Source organism: Mytilus californianus, unplaced genomic scaffold (genome assembly GCF_021869535.1).
Source record: "Mytilus californianus isolate M0D057914Y unplaced genomic scaffold, xbMytCali1.0.p SCAF_1, whole genome shotgun sequence".
NCBI lineage: Eukaryota > Metazoa > Mollusca > Bivalvia > Mytilida > Mytilidae > Mytilus > Mytilus californianus.
Window position 1 is genome coordinate 104737428 of NW_026262581.1, and position 24991 is coordinate 104762418.

General features: G+C 31.7%; 1 protein-coding gene across 1 annotated transcript in view; it reads right to left on the reverse strand.

Annotated features, from left to right (window-relative positions):
- Positions 1–1729: 1729 nt before the first annotated feature.
- LOC127728646 (alpha-N-acetylglucosaminidase-like) overlaps positions 1730–24991 on the reverse strand; it is a 39936-nt gene continuing 16674 nt past the window's right edge. The window contains exons 13-23 of the mRNA XM_052236185.1: positions 23479–23628; positions 22833–22975; positions 20037–20109; positions 14793–14888; positions 14080–14165; positions 13201–13305; positions 12094–12277; positions 11088–11131; positions 6662–6719; positions 6002–6101; positions 1730–4765 (exon numbers count right to left, since the gene is read on the reverse strand). Coding sequence (XP_052092145.1) covers positions 4557–4765; positions 6002–6101; positions 6662–6719; positions 11088–11131; positions 12094–12277; positions 13201–13305; positions 14080–14165; positions 14793–14888; positions 20037–20109; positions 22833–22975; positions 23479–23628 — 1248 coding nt within the window. The 3' untranslated portion in view covers positions 1730–4556. The remainder of the gene's footprint in view (positions 4766–6001; positions 6102–6661; positions 6720–11087; positions 11132–12093; positions 12278–13200; positions 13306–14079; positions 14166–14792; positions 14889–20036; positions 20110–22832; positions 22976–23478; positions 23629–24991) is intronic.

Sequence of the window (24991 nt, forward strand, 5' to 3'; positions counted from 1 at the left end):
GCGAGGGAAATGCCGCATTCATTTATAGTAGTAATGTTAATTATATTTACTTTGTTTATAGTTATTACTTGGTATTCATTATTATATTTATTTTACAGATCAATGGAAACAATTTGAGTGTTATGCCAATGATTCGAGATTTGCCAGTATCATACGAGATTTACCCTCTTTTGTCGAATCGTCTAGATCAAATTCTACAATTAAGCAATACAAGTGCTATTTTAAAAAGTTTGAAAAATGGTGTGTTTCATGTTCACTTGAGTGTTTACCAGCGACAACTACTACGATTTCTATGTATATAGGTGGGCTCATTCAACAGGGATCCAGTGTTGCGATTTTAGATGCAAGTTTTTATTCAATAAAATGGTTTCATGACTTTAATTTCAAACATAATCCTTGTTCAGACAAATTCCTTGGTCTTATTTATGAAGGAGGAAGGAGATTGCTAAGTAAACCTATAAACAAAAAAGAACCTATTACGCCAGATATATTAAGGAAAATTGTTTTGAAGTTCGGAGATCATAATAATCTCAAAAAATTGCGTGTAGTAGTATTATTTCTGTTAGGATTTTCTGGATTTTTGAGGTATAGTGAATTGGCTAACATTAAGATGAATAATATTGAGTTTCAAGTCAGTCATGTTAAAATTCGCATTGATAAAAGCAAAACTGATTTATACAGAAGGGGTAATTCTGTTGTTATAGCTGCAACAGGTACAGATTTATGTCCAGTTTTTTGGTTAAATAAGTATATCAATTTAGCTGAATTGAGCAAAAATTCTGATAGCTATATTTTCAGAGCACTGTCTTTTATGAAATCGAAGGATGTTTATAAATTATGTAATATAAATAGTCCATTGTCCTATACCAGAGCGAGAGAAGTTTTGTTAGAGAGTTTATCAGATATTGGTTTAGATAAGCTTAAGTTTGGGCTTCATAGTTTGAGAAGTGGTGGCGCTTCTACGGGGGCTAATAGAGGAGTCTCTTATAGGTTACTTAAAGTCCACGGTAGATGGGCTTCTGATAAAGCCAAAGATGGGTATATTAAAGACAATTTAAAATCTCAAATGGCTGTTTCCTTGAATCTTGGCATATAGTTCTCAAATTATTTATTCCTTTGTTTTATCGAAGTTACTGCGAGCAAACAAACCTAAATTATGACTTGTCTCTTATTTAGCCATGTATTTAGAATAGAAATGTTTTAAATTCGGACGAATTCATGAGGGAGAATTTAAATTTATTTCTATCCCGTTATATTTGGAATTTCCCTATTCTATTTCTATCTTTAGACTTGTGGTACAAGTTTGGCTAGTATGTAAATCAGAAGTGGTCTGATGTTACTGTTGTTTTCTGCACGAATATTTCGAGGGCGGTAGTACGGGTGGGGTTTTATAGGCATATATAAGTCCTGATTACGTTTGATTATTATCGATGTGCTCCAGTAACTTTGATAGACGAAGTTAACGTTAAGCTCTGCATAATATATTACAGTTATGTTTGTATTGATATGTATTTAGAGGACATTGTGAATGTATATAGATGGAATTGTGGTATATTTTTGTAATTTGTAAAATGTTTACAAGATATTAAATGTTGTTTCGCTGAGAAAATAAGAAAGTTACTGCGAGCAAACAAACCTAAATTATGACTTGTCTCTCTTATTTAGCCATGTATTTAGAATAGAAATGTTTTAAATTCGGACGAATTCATGAGGGAGAATTTAAAAATACATCATATAATTTAGATCAATTTCAATTTTGAATCATATATTTGTAAATCGTTTTCTATTTTGAATCATATATTTGTAAATCATTTTTTATTTTGAATCATATATTTGTAAATCATTGAAAATTTGTACCAACATCAGTATTGGAGATTTTGTAAAACACACACAGTAAAATTAAAAAACAGGAAAGATCCTTTATACTGCCTCATTGTTAGTTTAAAAAAATGTTTTATATTAATGTATATCCATTATTGGTTCATTCAACAAGGTCAAAAATATTATTAAATTTTATGAGATAACAAGATTTAATAATTTCAGATTATTTAAATTTTTTATTTAAACATTATAACAAAGGGCCATAGGACATTTGAGCGAAAAATAAAAAAAATGCACATAGGGTCATTTGAGCGCCAACATCGAAAATAATAAATGCACATAGGGTCATTTGAGCGCCAACATCATAGGACATTTTAGCGCCGGAATATTAATCTTACCTGGATTTTCAAATAGGAAGTTTGAGCGATATTTCCTGTGATACTTTTATATGAATTAAAAAAGTATTTCTAAAAAGTAAGAAAAAAGAAAAGTTTTTAAAATAAATATATTTTAATTGATTTTCAACCCCAGTAATTTGGCCGGTTTTAGCTAGTTAATGGTAGTGTAGTCTTGAATTGATCTCTACTTAGCAATCAATTTTACTATAATTCATTGGCTATGCAAATTTTCTTTGTTCTAAATTTCTTTTATTTATAAAGTGAAATGTCCCTTGGCACTAAAGATCTTAATACTAATACATGTACATGATAAAATGGATATAATTTTGAACGAGACTAAGAAAGGAAATTTAGCATTCTTGATACTGTCTGCAGAGGAATTTTTATGTCAGAAGGCTAGGATATAAATGTCAAGCCATAACTGACTTGTAAAATATGCCATTGCCAAGTTTTAAGTTTTATGACAGTGCTTTGTTTTTTTACAATTAAAAGATGTTTTAAACTTTGTGCATTATAATTCCACATTTTATTTACTATATCCTGCTCGAAACCCTACTTCCACCTCACCGAGGTGAACAGGGGTTACAGATTATATCTGACAAACAGAAGAAGTATTCCTTCATCATTCTTAAGTTTTTTTGCTCAAATGTCCTATGCTTATTTTTTATTTTCACTCAAATGTCCTTAAATTTTGGCGCTCAAATGTTCTAAACTTTGGTGCTCCTTTTTTTATCACTCAAATGTCCTGCCATTTTGCTCAAATTTCCATTGCCGATAACATAGAAAGCAATAAAATGCTTCCTGCAATAGAAATTTTCTATAGACCTATGATTGGTTTAATTAAGTAGTACAAAGAAACTTTAATAGTTTTAATTATGCTTTGTTTGTGTACAGGGTTTATCCTTAATTAATTTTTCAACTATAAAAATATGAAGTTAATTTACCAACAAAGGAATAATTATCTGCAACTGTTTGTATAGTCATTACAAAGTTGTTTTTGCTAGGAGATATAGTGAAAAGGGACACATGCTGATATTTACTCGGAAGGAAGCCATGAATATATATGTTTGCATAAAAATTTGCACCTTACGTGACCAATTAAAGAATTGTTTTGGCTTTTTCAATTTGAGAAATAACTAATAACAAGTATGTAGAAAAAAATTAAGAAATGTCCATTTTTATCTACAATTTCATGCAAATTGGATACCAAAATAGTACAAAAAGGCATACAAATAAATATTCCACGAGGTACAAAATGGCATACATATTAATATTCAATGAGGTACAAAATGGCATACATATAAATATTCCATGAGGTATAAAATTGTCAGGATACAAAATGGTAAGGGTACGGAATGACTATAATTCTATGAAACAAACAATCATATATATCACTGCTCTATACAAATCTTTGCTTAAACCTCACATTACATTTTTCTCCTTCCTGGCAATTCACTTGATTATTAAAACTGTTTTTCTTACAAAGATTAACTAGTATACAATGACTTCCTCTTAAAAATTAAGTATATTTAACTATAAGACGAAGGATATTTAACATAGCAGAGGAATAATCTATAGATCCACCAGTTCAGGGTATGATGACCAGTTGACCTATGTCAATGACAAATATGACCCAACAGCATAAATGGCAGAAACTGCCTTTAATAAATTAAACAGGCTATGCTATCTCTAGTGAAATAGCTTTTTTTGATGCTAAACATTGGATATTTAAATATATGATTATACATAATCGTTCATTTTGAAACAGTTCGCATTTAAAAATCAATACAAAAATAGACAAAATATATAATAATTAAAATATATCTAATTGATCATTACACCTCTACATTTTGATTAAATATGCCCACAAATGTGGAAAGTTGTTTGCATTTATAATTTTTCAAAATTCAGTAAATAACCCCCTTTATCAATCCTTTTGTGGAACACTTGGGTAGCTGAGATATTCAGTACACTACTCCTTTAAGTTTTCATACATTTTGTATTACAAAAAAAAAAATACCCTATCATTTATTTTTGACAAAAATACACCTAAAGCTACCATGTTTATGCTATGTAATGGAGAAATAAATAGATTTGACAAATATCTAATGCATTTATGACTGTGGTTTTAAACACATCTGTGAAAAATATCAAAATCTGATTGGTTTTAGAAATTTATGATTCAATCAGCAGCCTCATCATATATTTCTCTCGACCTTATCATATATTATCAAGCTTGAAATGGTTACCTATTCCAGTGGCTCATCCATACCACTCATTACGTAGTAATTGCTCCCCCCGAGTTCATGACAAACAAACCTGTATACTGGGTGTAAATTATTTTCTATCAAATAAAAATTGTAAATTTGAGTTTGCCATTTTTACATGAACATTGGACCTATTCACATTTATTCCATATTTCTTAACAGCTGGGTTGGTATTAGCTTTCATCATCTTACACATTATAGCATACTTCTTGTAGAACTGCAGATCTATAATATCTCTGTATTTTGTGTGTATTGACTTAGCAATAGCATAAGCATCCCCTATAAAAAAAATTTAAAGATTAATTTTAAAAGTATTATTCAAGAATATCTGTATTTCAAAATTAGCAATTAAAAATTCTTCAACATTTCAGTTAAAACTAAAAAGTTAACACTGTGTGTAAAATGTCTGTGAGTCCTAAACTGTCCCTGGGCCAATGGTGTTCCAGCACACTATTATAATGGTAAAAGTATTGGGGACGGGTTGGAGTCATGAGATAAGTACTAAGTCAAAAAACAAAGCTACTAATAAAATGACATAAGATACAAATTACCAGTTTTACAATATGAAGAGTTAAGCACAATTTTAATGCATTACCAGTGAAATATCCTTTTATAGCAAAATCAGTCTTAGTTGACTGTGTGAAATGATCAAATACATATAAACAAAGAAATACTAAACATCACTAGTAAAGCAAAGATTTATAGTATATCAGTTTATCCAGAACATGTGTTCACAAATGAAAAATTCTCTACTAGGTTCTAGGAGAGAATTTTTCTATCTAAACATAATAAAGAATTTTTCAATCTAAAGATAACGAAGAACTTTTCTAACTAAAGATAATAAAGAATTTTTCACTTTGACTTATCATGTAAGAAAAGATAATAACTAATGTATGTAATATAGAAGTTTTTTTTATTCTATAAACAATGTTAAACGGGCTTATGTAAAATGGAAATACTGTCAACGTCAATATGCAATCATATCTGCAATTGGAACTGAAGTCACATCTAGCAATATAACAATATTAAATACTTTTAAAACAAACTTTAACTATTGTTGATGACACTAATTATGGATGCTGGAAACAGTGTGCCAAAGTCTTACTTTCGGCATAAAAATTAAAAAAAAACATATGGGAGACTAAACCAGTGGGTACAGTCATCCATGAAGTGCAAAAGTGCAAAAGTAAAACATTTTTGTCTTTTTATTTTCACTTCAAAATTTGTGGTATTGTTTTTATTACTAAGAAATTAACATGTTAGCATACATTTTATGCATTTATTTTTTCGCTTCAAATATATGGTACGAATTTAAATAAGGCTGCACATTGCCTTTTCTGAATTTTTAACATTAGGTTTACCGAGGACCATTAATATCTTCGATCATTGACCTGAAATAGTGTAGATAAACTCTTTCAAGTCTCTGGTCTTTTTGTTGATAGTTATCTCAATAGCAATCATACCACGTCTTATTTGATGTATAACACTGTAGTTCCTCACTTGAATAAAACATACCTATAGGTTCTGTTGGATAGATATCAAGCTGGTTAGAGAATGGAAGTTCTACTTTCTCATAAACAAACTGGATAAATAATCCATCATCAAATTTTGTGTGCTAAAATTAATCAGAAAACTAAACTGCACAAATTTATCAATCAATATGTTTTTTTTATCCTAAATTATTTTAAACTAGTCAATACAATGTGTAAATGTTATAAACTTATTTGGTTGAAAATATCTCAAGTTGGTTAAGGCCATCGATATATCAATGAAAGTCTTGTTATTTTGACTAAAAAGGATCTATAAAAATAATCATTAAGCATTAATTCATATATTTCTAAAGATCTACTGTGGATTCATTTATTTTGGTAAGTTGAGGAAAAACAATATTTTTGAGGATACTTAGATTTTGTGATTTGCCAAAGTCTACATACAAGCTAATTGAAAAATTGGTACTTCATTGACCAGATAAACTTGTGGTTCACATTTACCAATGTAATCCACGAAAATGGGTACCCTACGAATAATCATGAATCCACAGTATTAATCCAATACTTTCTGAAAACACTGAATTTTTTTATTGGAAAATATATAAAAGTAATTTTGTCTATATTCATAAGTACACTTGAACACTGTTCTTTAAAATTAGTGTTACATAGATTATAGTGGACTTACATTTAATAAGCTGTAATGCAACATCTCAATAAAAAGGCGCCATCTTGGAATGTAATATCTGTAAAATTAGGTAAAATATTATAATAATGGTATTAAAATGTTCTTTCCACATATAAGACATATAAGGGTACATACATATCCCTGTTTCTCCTCTTTATAGTTGGATTATTATTCAGATAACCTTCATAACTACCATTCCCATCAAATGCAAAAAAAATTAAAAATTTCAGAGCTTGACAAATTTTCTAAGCCAAAAACACTATCTTAACAATTCAACAATCCTGTGTTTTTCTCTCAATTAATTCACACAAATAATCCTACGGTTGAAATTGATGGTATTTTATACTAAAATCTTAATAACTTACAACTTTTTCTTTATACTATTTTTTGTAAAATAGTTGCTGCAGAGCAGAAGAAATAGTAAACAATTTGAAAACTTTTTTAAAATCAAAGTGAAATCTGATACTACTGTGTTATAGTAGTCTCAGGTAAAGGACTCTTTTGCATTAGTATCACTGACAAAAATGTTTACTAAAAGTCACACAGAAATAAAAAAAAAGATATAAAATAAATGGAGAATGTGTCCTCATGGACACAGATGATGCCCCTGCTTGCATACAACATTATAAAGGGACATAACTCAAGAACAATAAAAGTGACGCTACCCAAATTTGTACTTGATCCAAGTTTTAAGGCAATAAGTATTGTGTATAGGTTTCATAATGTTTGGTTGGGGCAAACTTAAGTTACAGAACAGAAACTAAAAAATTTGCAATTTTTCGATTTAAAAGGGGCATAACTCGATAATGATTAAAGTGATGCTACCAAAATTCAACTTCATCTGTGTTTTGTGGTAAAAAGCATTGTGTATAAGTTTCATCACATTTGGTTGAGGCAACTTAAGTAAGGGAAAAATAAACCAAAAATTTTGCATTTTTTTCCATTTATAAAGGGTCATAACTCGAGAATGGTTAAAGTGACCACACCAAAATTCAAACTTGATCTTTATTTTGTGGTAATAAGCATTGTGTATATGTTTCATAAAATTTGGTTGAGGCAAACTTAAGTAAGAGAACGGAAACTAAAGATTTTGCAATTTTTCCATTTATGAAGGGGCATAACTCTAGAACGGTTAGAGTGATGCTACCAAAATTCAAACTTGATCTGTATTTCGTGGTAATAAGCATTGTGTATAAGTTTCATAACATTTGGTTGAGGCAAACTTAAGTTAGAGAACGGAAACTAAAAACTTTGCTATTTTTCCATTTATAAAGGGGCATTACTCTAGAACAGTTAAAGTGATGCTTCCAAAATTCAATCTCGATCTGTGTTTTGTGGTAATAAGCATTCTGTATAAGTTTCATAACATTTGGTTGAAGCAAACATAAGTTAGAGGAAACTAAAAATTTTGCAATTTTATCATTTATAAAGGGGCATAACTCTAGAACGGTTATAGTGACCCTACCAAAATTCATTCTTGATCTGTATTTGGTGGTAGTTAGCATTGTGTATAAGTTTCATAACATTTGGTTGAGGCAAACTTAAGTTAAAGAACGGAAACTAAAATTTTTGCAATTTTTTCATTTATAAAGGAGCACAACTCTAGAACGGTTGAAGTGACACCACCAAAATTCAAACTTGATCTGTGTTTTGTGGTAATTAGCATTGTGTATAAGTTTCAGAACATTTGGTTGAGGCAAACTCAAGTTAGAGAACGGAAACCAATTTTGGGACGTACAGACAGACAAGGGTAAAACTTGATGCCCCCTCCGCTACGGCGGGGGCATAAAAAGAATTGGGTTTTTTTTAATCACACAGTAGCTTACTTGTTAGCCCCTTAGCTCAATGAAATATTTAAACATTCTAGTACAGAGAGTTGTATGATATATACATAATTCAAGCAAATGTTTTAGGAAAGAAGTAGTTTTTGTCTACAGATGTCTGTTCTGTGTTGTTGTATTGCTGTCTCATTATCATATACCTAAGATTTCATTCATACGCTCCGAATAGCTGATACAATATCAATATTCTCATCTAGAGACAAATCTTCAGATTTAAATACAAATGTACCAAAGTTTATATTCCATGAAAAGAACAGACTTTATTTTACTTTTCATAAAAGGCATGCACTTTAAAAATGTTTATATTTACACGAAACAACATTTATATTACAATTAATCAAAAACAATGAAACTGGCTGATATTTAAGATCTTGCTTAGGACTGACAAATAGGCTGCTAATGGCAACTATTGCACTAGATATTGTGCAAGCTGAAATTATTCTTAAAAATTGTGCAAATTCTATAATCTTAAAAGAATGATAAATAAGCATTTTATGAATATGAGTATTAGTACATAGAATATTAGTGCTAATGAAGAATAATTTATTTTTATCTATTTTCCCTGCTAGTATTTGACCCATTTAGAATTTTTTTTCTAACAAGTCTCAATTAAAATAGACTCCACATGATTAATTAATTATGAATAATCAAATGATTGCAAGATATCATTATTTTAAGACTTGTTTTTTTCTAACTGATTTGAAGCCAAAAGCATAATATTTATTACAGATTACTCTGTAAATTATAAGCTTGTATACCACAATACATTAGATCATTAAAAATCAAGATTAAAGAAACACAAACAAAGAAGTTCAAGCTACAACTACTACATCAAACATATAATTGCTCTGAAGCTTGGAGAAGCCATTTGTATAATTATAACTCAAAGCCAATCAGAACACATGGGTGTTTATTTGACAATATAAACAACAAGGTGTGATCACTAGATACGCTATGAAAACATAAATATTTCCATTAGCAAATGAAATTACAAATTCATGGTCATGTGTAGAAGTGCTTATTTTTTAAACAAAACATCAATGTAAATTTTGTCCAATTAAACATTGTTTGTTTTGAAATGTCCAATCACAATGGGTCTTTCTGTTCACATGAATGCTTACGCATCACATATTTGAAACAATAAGATTGTTAACTCAAATGGCTTTAAGTTTTAAAATTGTATAAATTTCTGTCTAAAACAATAGCAACTCATAAATTAGTTAAATACTACATTTGACAACATGGCATTTAATGACAGCAATCTACCAAACGACTTCAATGTATACCTTGATACATTGCCTTGTGGTCTACATCTGACAGTCTACAACGAAGAATCATGTACAGAACAACAACTAACACTTGTATATAGACCTGGTGCTAACTATGACAATACTAGAGTTACAGACTACTTCTCACTACTGCCTGTATACTTCTGGAGTTGCCTAGAGCACATCAAGTGTGTTCAGATTCCTACAATGATGATACAACAGACTCCAGATGAATACAAAGTATCGTTACACTACCACCAAGATGACATCAGCCATGATGACTACCACCAACAAGATGACATCTGCCATGATGACTACCACCAACAAGATGACATCTGCCATGATGACTACCACCAACAAGATGAAATCAGCTATGTCTACCATCAGACACATGCCATAAGCTATGGTCACCAACATATTAGTAACTGCCACTATGATGACCATCAAGTAGATATAGACTATAAAGATGCCATCCATTTTGAACAGCTAGATGCCTACCACCTACAATATGACATCCACTATCATCATCATCAAGATTACTATATCAGCTATCATGTAGATGACACAGAATACTATCCTAGAGATTATTAATTGATTGGTCTGATGAATGACTCATAAACTCTGCAACTTAATGGTCAATAATGTATACTTCTTATTTTGGACTGCATAACATTTTCAACAGTATAAATGTATTTTGAAGTCTTTTTAGTGCTTTATCAATTTTGTGTACTTTGTTTAATAATAATGTATTGTAATTTACAGTGCTTTAATATTTCTAGTTGCAATAAATTATCTTTAAAACACAGTTGTTTCATATTTTTCATTAATATTTAGATTTATCTGTCTTGTTTTTTATACAGACATGGCATATCTGTCTATCTATAAAGACAGACAACTGATTTCCAATTTACCACAAAGAAGACATTTTAAAAGAAAAAGAAAAAAACCCTAGGTACATCTCATAACTATTCACCCTTATTACAAAACATGATCCATTGTCACTGCCTGGTTTCTGGAATAGTTGCATGTACAAGGTATTCAAATCATCTCCATTAATCAAGAATGTCCAAGTCTTATAATTTCATGGTTGTCTCATTTCATCGTTATAAGTTCAGTGAAATCACTCAACTGTTTTAGAGTGGTTGTTCTTGTACAATTTAACCTTTGTTAGTCTCCATTTCCCTTCAGGCTGAACTATTTGGCTTCTGTTTCATTTGATCATGAAAGAATTCTTGTTTTAGTCTGTGATTGGGTATTATGACAAACATTAAAAAATAAAGTTTACTCTCAACAAATATAAAATGAATAGAATCTTACCCTTTCATCAAACCAGACCATTGTTTACGACCATAATCCAATACCTAAAATAAGTGTATTATTTTTTGTTAATGTATATATATATGTTGATATAAACTTGAATGCAGGCTTTGGCAGAACTTACTTAGTTTACAACCAAAAGCATGGCTTGGAACTAATGAACTGAATGTTTATCAGCAGCTATTAAAAAAGTCTTTGTTCAGGTGATACTTATATAAACAAGAATGTGTCCATAGTACATGGATGCCCCACTCGCACTATCCTTTTCTATGTTCAGTGGACCGTGAAATTGGAGTCAAAACTCTAATTATGCAATAAAATTAGAAAGATCATATCATAGGGAACATGTGTACTAAGTTTCAAGTTGATTGGACTTCAACTTCATCAAAAACTACCTTGACCAAAATCTTTAACCTGAAGCGGGACCCACGAACAGAAGGAATTTGCCCATTTCCCTCCAACATGGTGACAATATGAAACTAGAGGGTCTAAAGAGCCTGTGTTGCTCAGAATGATCTATGTGCATCTTTAACTACGGCTGCTCACTAACCAGACTAGAATATTATTCATGAGTAAAATCTCTCTTTTTAGTTTTAGACCAAGTATTGCTTATCATCTTTACTGTTAACAGATTTCTGTATCTACTATAGTTGTAGCCCAAAATACAAAAATAGGTACAGATCGACATTTCAGGGCAACAGCTCCTATAAGGTGTCCAATGACAATTTGCGCTTTGTTCACCAATTCGTAGATCTTGTCTTATTGATCATTTTTGCTGTTTACAGTTTTTCTTTATCCACCAAAGTTTTCCCCCGAATGTTTGTGTCACCATGACTTTCATTACATGCTTCAGAATTTACAGCAGCATACAAAGCATGGGTTACACCTACTTGACTGTGAAATTTGATATGCCATCTGGTCCTGTGTGTTAACTTGATGAATTTTACATAACTGGATCTAACTTAAATGATCAAAGAAGGAAATCATTGTTATGTTTAGTACCAACCTCCCCTTTAGGTCCCCATAATGAAACCAAGTTTCTTGCATTGAACTCTAGAAGAATTGCTTCATTAAAGTCATTTGCCCACTGTTTAGCTGCAGCTATCCACTTCCCAAGTAAAAAATGTGAATCACTGGCCAGTAATGTCTCCATATCATTTAGTACACTCAAAAGCATCTGACTGTACAATCTGAAAAAAAATGCCAAATAAAAGTAATTGGCTTGTTTTTCACTTACAAAATTTCCCCCTTTTCCTCTTTTCTGCTTTATTATTTAAAAGGGTCTCAGCCAAATAACAAAAAAAGATGAAAAAAATAATAACAGGTCAGCACTATAAATGCTATCGACAACTGTTTTACCACTATCCAAAATATCTCTAAAAGGAGAATGTACGATATATACATCACTTTCTTGCCCCTTGAATTAGAAAATCATATATAAAAGGAGTAGATTTGATAAGGCCCTAAAATGGCCCCTATTTCTAGATAAAATTCAAATTAGGATTTATTGACTTATATCTCAAAGAATCATGGCTAATACAATGACTAGACAGGAAATATGTCTTTTTTTTTAAAATTTTACATACTTGGGTTCTAGTCATGATGTCACAATAGCACTCATTTTGATTTTCCATGAAAGTTTAATGAAAACGGGTTAATTTCCATTGAGTTTATTGACATGAAACATAGAGCGCATGCATCGACAAGAAAGATCTTTTAACATAATGCTTGTTATGACAATCTACTTATCTGCCTTTAATGTCTAGTTTGTCGACGGCTTCACTCTATGTTTCCTATGCCAGAATGTGGTTGAAATCCGGACAATTTTGTCAAATTTCTCAAAAATCTCAGGTCACTTGCTTTTTTGTTGAAAGCCATATGAAGATGTTAAGTGATTTTGGCCTAAAAGGGTTACTATCAGCTATTTCCATCATTTAAGTCTGTTGTCAATCCATCTATTTTATCTGTCAGTAAAGTTTTTGAAAGAACATCTAAGAACTTTACTGACAGATAAAACAGATGGATGGACAACAAACTTTAAGTGATGGAAATAGCTGATATTAGCCCATTTAGGCTAAGTGAACTAATAAAAAACTAAAAATGTCATACTGACCCAAAGTTACTGGTCTCATTGTTTTGATAAGCAGTAATCATTTTATCATAATACTCTAATGATATCATCATCAGACTGTTTCTTGATATGTCCACTAAATCATACCTAAAATCAATACAAAATATAAATAACAAAAATGTTTTCTATTCTATTTATTTTATTATTGACAGTTTCTGTGAGAAGCAAGTAAGTATTTTAAATCGTAAGACCATCGGAAGAAAAACCACTATCTTTGAATAAGTTAGTAACCCTTGCTGTTAAAAGATGTAACAACATTTTTGAATTTAAATATATTAATTTTCATAGTTCAATTTATAACATTACAAATAAAATAAATCACTTTTTCTACGAGAAACATTATAATATTTACAGATAAGATCCTTATCACAACTGTGACTCTTTTTGAAAGTATTCAAATGTCTGTTTAGTACCATCTTGGTGATCTCATTGTTGTGTGTTCGCCTTGAGTGTAAGAAGACCTGGGTTTGAACTTTGGCAGGGTCAAACCAAAGACTTTAAAATTGGTATTTGCTGCTACTCTGCTAAGCACCCGGCATAAAGGAGTAAGAGCAAAGACTGGTAGGCTAGGAGTCAGAATAATGTGTCTTGGTAGGGTGACATGTCTTCGCTAGGACTGTTATCTTGTGAACTTACACATTAAAAATTTAGCTCAGTGTGTTCTTGTCCTGAATATGTATTTAATTTGCCACTGGATGTTGGAAAGCCATTCAACCATCATCATCAAATGTTTGCGGTATCTGTAACCTTAATGCCTTTATAGTATTGGCATATTAACTCTGGATAAAAACTTTGGAAGCTAACTAAAAATTACAATCACAGGTAGGGTAGCTTTTAATTGTTTTAGCAACTTAGACTTACTGAAATAATGAGTTATTTTTATACTGGTCAGCTGAATCTATTAAAAGATCCCATGCTTGATATAAATCTTCTGCATCATACCATAACTATTACATAAAATAAAACAAATGTCAAAATTACTTGTCAACAGTTGTAGACTCTGTAGTTTGTCATTTCAGGATTTCTCAATATTTATGTGTTATTGTGCAAATGAAAGGTATTGGTTAATTTTCAAATTTTTTCTTTATCAACAATTTTTCTTGTGCTGTTAAGTTTAAATCAACCTGTAGATAACTTAACCTCAAAGTTAAAGATTGATCCATGTTCACATTCAGCAATGGTGGATTTCTGATTAGAGGCATTATTTGACTTCTGTTGATGCAAAAATGGTATAAGTTGTACATGACTATTGATACCCTTGCTATAAGTATTAGGTAAACAAGAAGTTGATGAGTGATGGATGCAAAATATGCATCACAGGTCAGAGGATGCTCATATGAAGGTTGATTTTAAATTTCAGAAAGCTCTGATTTGTAGTTTCTGAGAAAAATGTGACAAAATTTTTATGAGAAAGACAGAGGGAAGCACAGACAGACATTAACCAGAATACCACTCCTTTGAAGAAGTGGGGCTATAAAAAAATTTTCTTTAAAAATTAATGTTAGTTTTTATTATTATTGAATAAAATAGAATTTTGATCATTCAAAGTGAGGTCAACTAGTAGGAATACTTACATAAGGTTTAAGTGGAGGATTATACTGAGGTCGACTTGTGGGTATACTTCTGGATCTGTGGTCACCATTATTTATTTTATCATTGTATACACTTGACTAAAATTAAAACTGTCAAATTACACAATAAAATAATATAGTAACTGATTGCAATTCTTTTCATGTGAATTATGATGAAAAATATAACATTATTAATTACAACCTGACATGCTGCAGACGACTGTATTTACAGTAGCTGAGGATCTTAACCCTGCTTTCATGATATTCATATATTCATGAATTAGGAAGAATATTCATGAATATTCATGAATATTCCAGTTTTATTCATGGGTTCTATTCCAGTGTCAAAATTATTCATGAATAAGAAGCATGAATAAACTGGAATATACATGAATTCTTAATAACTGTATGAAGACAACCAAAAAGAATTGTTAAAATGCCTAAAGATTACTATAATGAAGTTTTTTTCTTTCTAAAACTAATTTGGGGACAAAAGAAACCTTTTTTTGGGACATGAATAAACATGAATAAACTTGAATGTTTGGACTTAGAATTTTTCTAATAGTCATATAACATGAATAAGGATGAATAATGATGAATGAAATTTTGACTTAAAATATTTCTCGATTGTGTGACAAACATGAATAAGCATGAATAAAGCTGCATGATAATGACTCAGAATTATGAGTGACCAACTGCATTAATAATACTGATGAAAAATGTAACTTGTTCTAGGATTTTGTTGTTTATTTGGACTATTTTTGGCTGAGGAAATATGTTCAATAACTAGATGAAAAAAATCATGAATATTTCATGTGACATCAAGCACTTATGTTTGATATTTTGAATGATCCAACTTAAAACTACTGCTTTGAAAAATTGGATGCCCTTTTTTTAATGCCTCTCCCCCACTTATTGCTTCTAAAAATAAAAGTTGTCCTCTATCAATGAAAAAGTTGAATTATTATTTGAATGCACTTGATAGATCAATTAATTGAAGTAAAGATGAAAAAAATAATTTTTAAAATATTTATATTTGAAGTGTTTTCAGGTTAAAAATAATTAAAAGTAATATTCTGATATGCATTTGCATTCAATTTGTTTTAATTTTTTTTTTTTTAGAAAAAAAATAATAAATTTAAGGAATATATTGTGAAAAGGTGATAAAAAAGAGGAAGTAACTGAAACATTTTTGAAATACACAAATTATTTATGACATAAAGCAAAGGTTATTTGTGTTAACTAACAATGTGTTTGACACCAAAGCTGTCAGGTGAAGCCCTGCACTTAATGGGACACTTAATTTGACAGTTTACACAGCTAGCTGAACTTCCTGTTGATGGAAGAATTACGAATTTCAGTTTGACAGTATTTCAAAGTCAGAAAAATGCCGAGATTTTCGCGATAAAAACGACAGGGCGCCCGAGAAACGCCAACGGCTGTTTTGCCAGACAAGCTGGATCGTTTTTGATTTTCTACCTGTTGTCCGGCATTTAAATAACATAGAAAAATGATCAGATCAATGATAGGCCAACGATCGACATCGTAAAACCTTGGTTCTCAACTTATGTAAACAAGTCATGACCACGTGGTTTTTAGTAATTGTACTGAACAGTCCGACCCTAGAAAATACCGTCCTAGATAATGCGGCCACTAGTTCATCTGCATGCACCCTGTGCCGATTAAATTAAAGGTTTTTTTTTCTTATTTTTAAAAACTGGCCAGTAATAAATACTTTTATACGACACCCTTAATAAATACTTTTATACGACACCCTTGATTTATTTTTATAATACCGTTACGGGGACGGATCAACTTCTGGCCGATATAATATGGGGCGAGATTGTCACCTCGACGTTAGCGTACTCAATAAAAACGTCATAAAAATGTGATTACGCTGTAGCAAAATAGAAGATTCCATGTGAAGATGTTTTCAGATAAGTGCATTAAAAATTTAATTTAACATGTGTATATAATGAGATTATAAAATATAATTTATTGAGGAACTATGATTTTTTTATGTTTTTTTTTTTAGCAAATCAACATCAGAAAATCTGAAAGCATAAACCTGGGAACAGTATATCTAATATATATGTTCCTGCATAAACTGAAAAATATATTTATTTTTAACAACATTGAATAATCTTGTTGTCACATAACAGGCATAACTGGTAGATATGTAAAAATTTAATTGAATTGTGTGAATGGTTATTTGGTGAAAATAATAAGTCGCTAGTTTTTTTATCTTCAGGGGGTAAAAAAAGAGGGAGGGTAATTAATTTGATTCCAAATGGCTTCCAATGTATACTGTATAAACATGCAATAATATTTCTATTGAATTTATTGCTTCAAAATGTCTAGAACAATTGATTCTTTGTGGATTTTTTTGATACTTTTAGGGGATTAAATGATTAAATGGAGCTGCCAATTTTGAAAGTAAACGGATTGCATGCAGATTCCAGTTACCTTTACTCAGCAATACTAGTTGGAAGTACAGAGACAGCAAATTTAATTACAGAAAGGAGGAGAACTTCACATGTATCCTTTATATCTGACACACATTTTTAATATTATAATATTTGAAACTGAACAGCGAGCATCATTAAGCCATGGTGAAAACTGCGTATCTAAATACAATTAAGACAATGAAATGCTTGAAGGTGTTAGTGAACATGGGGAGGAGGGGTGGGGTGAGTACCATATTAATGGGTAATTTAACAATATAAGCAGCCATTAAAAATGGCAAACAAGTTTGCTAGTAGTACTAGTATCTATAATTTTGATGGAAGTTTAAGGATCTGACATTAAATACAAGTACATTTTTTTTAAATCAATGGGAACTTGACAGCCATTTAAATAAGATATTAAACATGGCCAATACAATGTAATTCATGCCGCAATGTTTATATATACGTGACAGATTTGATACAACAAGGGCAATATTCATCTACCTTATAATGAGGAATATGCATTTAAACTAATAAAAGAAAATATTTGCAAAAGAACAAATTTGTGCATTAAAAATAGATTTTACTCAAATTTTTTAATTCCTTATAGAATACATGCAAGACATTAAGTCATTTTATTGGTCCTGAACTAAGGACATTCTCAGGATTATCCAAGAATTATCCCAGGGCCAACTTAATGCAAGCAAATCTGTAAATCCTGACATCAGGATAATTTCCTGAGACCAGGACCTGATGAATCCTAAGCACAGGATTATCACAAGATTCTTTACTATGATCATGATGATATTTATGGTCTGGATGGTCTCTGGATATCCCTGGAATATCCTTGTTCCAATACCGTCCCATGTTTAACCCTATCTCAGGATAAGGATTATCTCAAGATTGCCCTGGGATTTTTCCCAAGATTATCCTGCTGGGGATATCTTGTGATATCCTGACCCATTTTCGCAAGGGTCAGTCACCGTCACCAGGGGCATTAAAGTGATTTTCTTAATTAAAATGTCATTTAATATTTTAAATATTTTATATCAAGAATGCCAAAATAGCAAAATATATTTAGAACTGCATTTTAAAAGTCAAATCCTGAATTCCTGCAAAAAAAAGCTCGAGAAAGACCTTCTGCCCCTCATGTTTGTATTCATGGAATTCTAAATTTATTTCTACATTCAATATTCAAGAACATCTATTTCGCATTCATGGTTATTCTAGAATATTCAAGGATATTTCACATTCATGGTTATTCTAAAATATTCAAGGATATTTCACATTCATGGTTATTCTAGAATATTCAAGGATATTTCACATTCATGGTTGTTCTAAAATATTAATGGAAAATTACTTCACATTCATGGTTATTCTAGAATATTCAACCATTCAATATTCATGGACATCTTATTTCACAGCAATGGTTATCCTTAGTCAGTATTCCACTATCAATACTCATGGACATCCTTTTTCACATTCAAGAATATTCTGTAGATAAATATTCATGTTAATTCTTGGTTATTCAGTTCATACAATATTCATGTATATTCAAGGTGCCATTTAACATTCATGAATATTCATGAATATTCATGAATTGTAACCTTGAATATTCATGAATATTCATGAATATTATTCATGAATGTTCTAGAATTATTCTGGAATATTCATGAATAATTCCAGTTCAGGAAAGCAGGGTATAACCCCCCCCTAAAAAAAAAAAAAATAAAAACCAGTTATGGTTATTAATTTGGTTGGATGACTACCATCTGCAACTGGTGATTGGTCCCTGCTAATGTTCGTCTAGGAAAAATCCCATACAATGTTTTTCTTGAATTAGAGGTACTTATATTCTAAATACATTATAGATATAAGATGTGGTATGTGGGGGGGGGGGGGGGGGGGGGTAGGACCTTTATCGGGACTCCGGGATCGGGTGTTTTTAAGCTCGGGATTCCGGAATTGATCCTTTCGGGATCCGGGAATTCTTTTTTCGAATTTCGGGGTGTCAGGATTTGAATTTTTTTAAATTCGGGACCTCGAGATTCCATGTTTTTAAGCCTGGGATTTTGGGATCAGGACCCCTCCTACCCTCCTCTGGTATGAGTGCCAATGAGACAACTCTCCATCCAAGTCACAATTTGTAAAAGTAAACCATTATAGGTCAAAGTACAGTCTTTATGTTTGTTTTGTTTCTTGTCTTTGTTTTAAATGAAAATGTTTTCTTGACTGCTATTATATATAACAAATTTAGTAATATAATTTATCACTTCCGAATTTTGAACTATAGTGTAATTTATGCATTGTTTTATCCTGATGACTGTGCCCTAGGCACTGAAAAATGTCAATCTCATTAAATGACTGCAGCAATCCCTAAAGTGTTGTTGTTATAACTGCTCTCACATGTTTTTATAACAACCCTGTATACTCAAGGTATCCACTTTAGGCATTCTATTGTATTATAGATTCAACAGGCATTGGTTCACTATCGTTTGTAATTAAACAAAACAGTTAATACAGAATGTACTTGTGTAAAAATTACAATAGGAACAAATATAAATTATTGTAGTAATTTACCTATTTTCAAGATGTTTCAGCCAATTTAAGGCTTTCTTCAGTTTATCATTCTAACCTACATGATAGACAAGTCACTTTTCACAATGAGTTCATATCTATAACATCTACTGGTAAATGCATTTTAAAAAGTGACTTGACTACCACGTAGATAAAAAAGAAAAGAGTTGTTGCAAAAAATAAGTTTATTTCACAGACAATCAGAAATAAATACTGATCTTACCTTCAAATATTGCCAAGCCAAGTCCACTATTTTATTGTATTTCCCATATCTCTTTATTGTATAATCTGAAATCCTATTAATTGAATATATAACTAAATAATAGTAAAAAATTAACAATAAAATAAATTAACCTGTCTGATTATTACTTGGAAGGTCCTTCTCACTTTTGGATGAATAAGAACTGAACCATGACAGCAAATCTGAAAATCAAGTTGTCTTTTTTATCATTATTCTGTTCATTTGTTCTAATTCAACATATCCAAAAATTCAATGTATCTGCTAACAGGAAGCAGGTGTTTGACAGATCTGAAATGCCTTCACACGTAGCAACACATCACTGTCAAACTGCTGACCAAATATGAAGTCATTCTTTTCAGTAACTCTTAAGAAAAATGTGATCAAATATTTGTTTTCATTCAACACATGAAGTTCATGTATCAGAAAACAGAAAGAAGGTGTCTGAATGATCTAAAAAGTGCCCACATGTAACAAGTCATCACTGTCAAGCTGCTGACCAAATATAATGTACAACTCAGCTCAGTCAAGCTGCTGACCAAATATCATGTTACAACTCATCTCAGTCAAGCTGCTGACCAAATATCATGTTACAACTCATCTCAGTCAAGCTGCTGACCAAATATCATGTTACAACTCAGCTCAGTCAAGCTGCTAACCAAATATCATGTTACAACTCAGCTCAGTCAAGCTGCTAACCAAATATAATGTACAACTCAGCTCAGTCAAGCTGCTGACCAAATATCATGTTACAACTCATCTCAGTCAAGCTGCTGACCAAATATAATGTACAACTCATCTCAGTCAAGCTGCTGACCAAATTCCATGTTACAACTCAGCTCAGTCAAGCTGCTAACCAAATATAATGTACAACTCAGCTCAGTCAAGCTGCTGACCAAATATCATGTTACAACTCATCTCAGTCCAGCTGCTAACCAAATATAATGTACAACTCAGCTCAGTCAAGCTGCTGACCAAATATGTTACAACTCATCTCAGTCAAGCTGCTAACCAAATATCATGTTACAACTCAGCTCAGTCAAGCTGCTAACCAAATATAATGTACAACTCAGCTCAGTCAAGCTGCTGACCAAATATCATGTTACAACTCAGCTCAGTTAAGCTGCTGACCAAATATGTTACAACTCATCTCAGTCAAGCTGCTAACCAAATATCATGTTACAACTCAGCTCAGTCAAGCTGCTAACCAAATATAATGTACAACTCAGCTCAGTCAAGCTGCTGACCAAATATCATGTTACAACTCAGCTCAGTTAAGCTGCTTACCAAATATAATGTACAACTCAGCTCAGTCAAGCTGCTGACCAAATATGTCACAACTCAGCTCAGTCAAGCTGCTAACCAAATATAATGTACAACTAATCTCAGTCAAGCTGCTGACCAAATATCATGTTACAACTCAGCTCAGTCAAGCTGCTAACCAAATATAATGTACAAAACAGCTCAGTCAAGCTGCTGACCAAATATCATGTTACAACTCAGCTCAGTTAAGCTGCTGACCAAATATCATGTTACAACTCAGCTCAGTCAAGCTGCTGACCAAATATCAAGTTACAACTCAGCTCAGTCAAGCTGCTAACCAAATATAATGTACAACTCAGCTCAGTCAAGCTGCTGGCCAAATATGTTACAACTCATCTCAGTCAAGCTGCTAACCAAATATAATGTACAACTCAGCTCAGTCAAGCTGCTGACCAAATATCATGTTACAACTCAGCTCAGTCAAGCTGCTAACCAAATATAATGTACAACTCAGCTCAGTCAAGCTGCTGACCAAATATCATGTTACAACTCAGCTCAGTCAAGCTGCTAACCAAATATAATGTACAACTCAGCTCAGTCAAGCTGCTGACCAAATATCATGTTACAACTCAGCTCAGTCAAGCTGCTAACCAAATATAATGTACAACTCAGCTCAGTCAAGCTGCTGACCAAATATCATGTTACAACTCAGCTCAGTCAAGCTGCTAACCAAATATAATGTACAACTCAGCTCAGTCAAGCTGCTGACCAAATATCATGTTACAACTCAGCTCAGTCAAGCTGCTGACCAAATATGTTACAACTCATCTCAGTCAAGCTGCTAACCAAATATAATGTACAACTCAGCTCAGTCAAGCTGCTGACCAAATATTATGTTACAACTCAGCTCAGTCAAGCTGCTGACTAAATATCATGTTACAACTCAGCTCAGTCAAGCTGCTGACCAAGTATCATGTAAAAACTCATCTCAGTCAAGCTGCTGACCAAATAGAAGTCTTTCTGTTAAGCAATTCCTGAGAAAAGTGTGAAGAAATAATTTATTGGACAAACGGGCGACAGATGTTTTTGACAAGGTGATATCAATATAGGCCCCATTCTAAGATGGGGTTATAATAACCCAAGCAGACACTACATACTTATGGAATATATTGACTAAATGGTAGCTGATTGTCTCTTCCTGCAATATTCACTAGCCATTCATCATTACAGTTTGGGGTTGGAGTCTTTCACTGGTCATTTGGAAAAATATAAAGTGTACTCAATCTATCAGTTGAAGATAGAGTTTGTCAGTTATGCAAAAAAGGGCAATGATTTGTCTGCTTTATAAAACAATAAATTTGACTCTTATGAAATTATTTGCATGAGGAGAGTGACATTAACCCCCATTAACAAAAGACATACATATATGGAATACAAGTCTAAAAAAATAACATTCAATTATAATAACCTACAAAGACTTTCAAAAAGGATTAATTATCTACCGGTATACTGTCTCACCATTTAGAAATGTCTCTAGGTTGTTTTCTCCATATATTTTCTAAGAAGAATTCATAAATAACTTCATTCTGGTTAATACCTTCTGGTGTTAGTCCTAAACCAACCATGGTACTGTTAGTCATATTTCTACCTTCAAATGGTCCCTTTAATAAACATACTATGAGAAAACAAAACAACAAAAAGAGCTAAATCTTATAAATATTATCAAATTTCAACTAGTTTACACCATAATTAGTACATAAATAAAAGAAGAATGTGTCTGAGGACACAAATGCCCCCGCTTAAGCTTGCTTTTCAAAAGAAAATGGGATGGATGGAAAGACGGAAGGACGGAAAGATGGAAGGATGGATGGTCAAGGGTAACACTTTAATACCCCTTAGCCTTGTGGCGGGGTCATAAAAATCTAGTTGTATACCAGATTATGTTCCAGGTTAACTGTCATAACCCAACTTGTCATTTTTTCCAACATAAGAATTACATAGCAAGGATCCAATGCATTTTGCAATACACAACAACAATAAATGCTTTGTTAAACTGTATTCCTGTTATAAAATATGTGCTGCAGTGAACAACCCAATGGATGCCAGTAAACAGTTGTATATGTAAGGTTGAGATATATAGTGATTAGGCAACAGCTCAACTTACTGAGTTAATTTTGTCCAATACCCCATACAGTTCTGATGTTCCTCCAAAATCATGAAGCATACACCATATAAATGGCTGTCCATAGTAAGATTCTGTATAAGTATAAATTGGGGCAACTTCTGAGTATAAGTCGAGTACAACAATTCTTCCCTGAAAATAAATACGGTAATTAAGTATCAAACTAGTTTGTTGTAATAAAAGCATTCTACAAACTCAAATGTAATGTACATTTTTAAATCTTGTTTAACATTTAGATCTTCTGACTAAAATATTTGTATGTAAATTATTATGTAAACATAGAAATTATAAAATATTATTTATAAGTGTTGCCTGTCAGTTTAGCAGTTTTTTTAGATACATCATTCTATTCTTATTGATTTAACTGAAGTCCTACAGAACTATCAACATACTATCAATTTTGAATAATTAAGATTTTTTTATTTTGAAAAATGTGATGGGGTTAGAATAATTTGAATAATAACTCTAATCTTAAATTTTGATCAATTCTTTAATGCAACATTTCCAGATATTGCATTAATCAATCTCAATTCTAATGCAATTTGTATGTAACTATTTTTTCCTTTGCAAAAAGCTACTATCAAATCCACAGTTGACAAGTCATAACTAAGGGGTGACCTGCCATTTTGAATTGCTTGGATCAACAAATGTTCGATTACTACTATATTATTGAAATTAAAACAACGCCTACCTCAAAAACACCATTTTTTTATGGGATTTTATCCAAACTTGAATTGTAGAAGTAACGTTATAACCTTCAATTTGTAAGTTCTCATGACTTCTTTGTACCAAAATTGTTCATGAACCTTTGCAGAATTTTATTTTATTTCAAATTTATCCATTTTTTCAAGCTCCAACGTATTATTTCTTTCTTTTAATGCATTAGAATCAAAATAACAGTATGGTAGTTGAAGAGTTGCCGCCATCAATTTTGATTTGACGCAACTCTTCAACTACAGTACTGTTATTCCTTAACTATGGGTCCAATGAACAACAATTATATAATAAATACACACTAAATTTTCTCAATGTACATGGTGGTGTCTGTTTTTATTGGACTTGTGGATTTTGGTTGTCCAGGTAAAAAATTTGAAAATGGAAATGGGGAATGTGTCAAAGAAACAACAACCCGATCAAAGAGCAGAAAACAGCCAAAGGCCACCAATGGGTCTTCAACACGGCGAGAAAATCCTGCACCTGGAGGCGGGCTTCAGCTGGCCCCTAAACAAAAATGTGTTCTAGTTCAATGAAAATGGACGTCACACTAAACTCCAAAACATATAAATGAACTAAAATTAAAAAACATACAAGACTAAAAAAGGCCAGAGGCTCCATACTTGGGACAGGCGCAAAAATGCGGTGGGTTAAACATGTTTTGTGAGATCTCAACCCTCCCCCTGTACCTTTAGCCAATGTAGAATAAACAAACACACAGCAATACGCACAGCAAAACTCAGTTTATAAGAAGTCTGAGTCCGATGTCAGAATAGGTAAC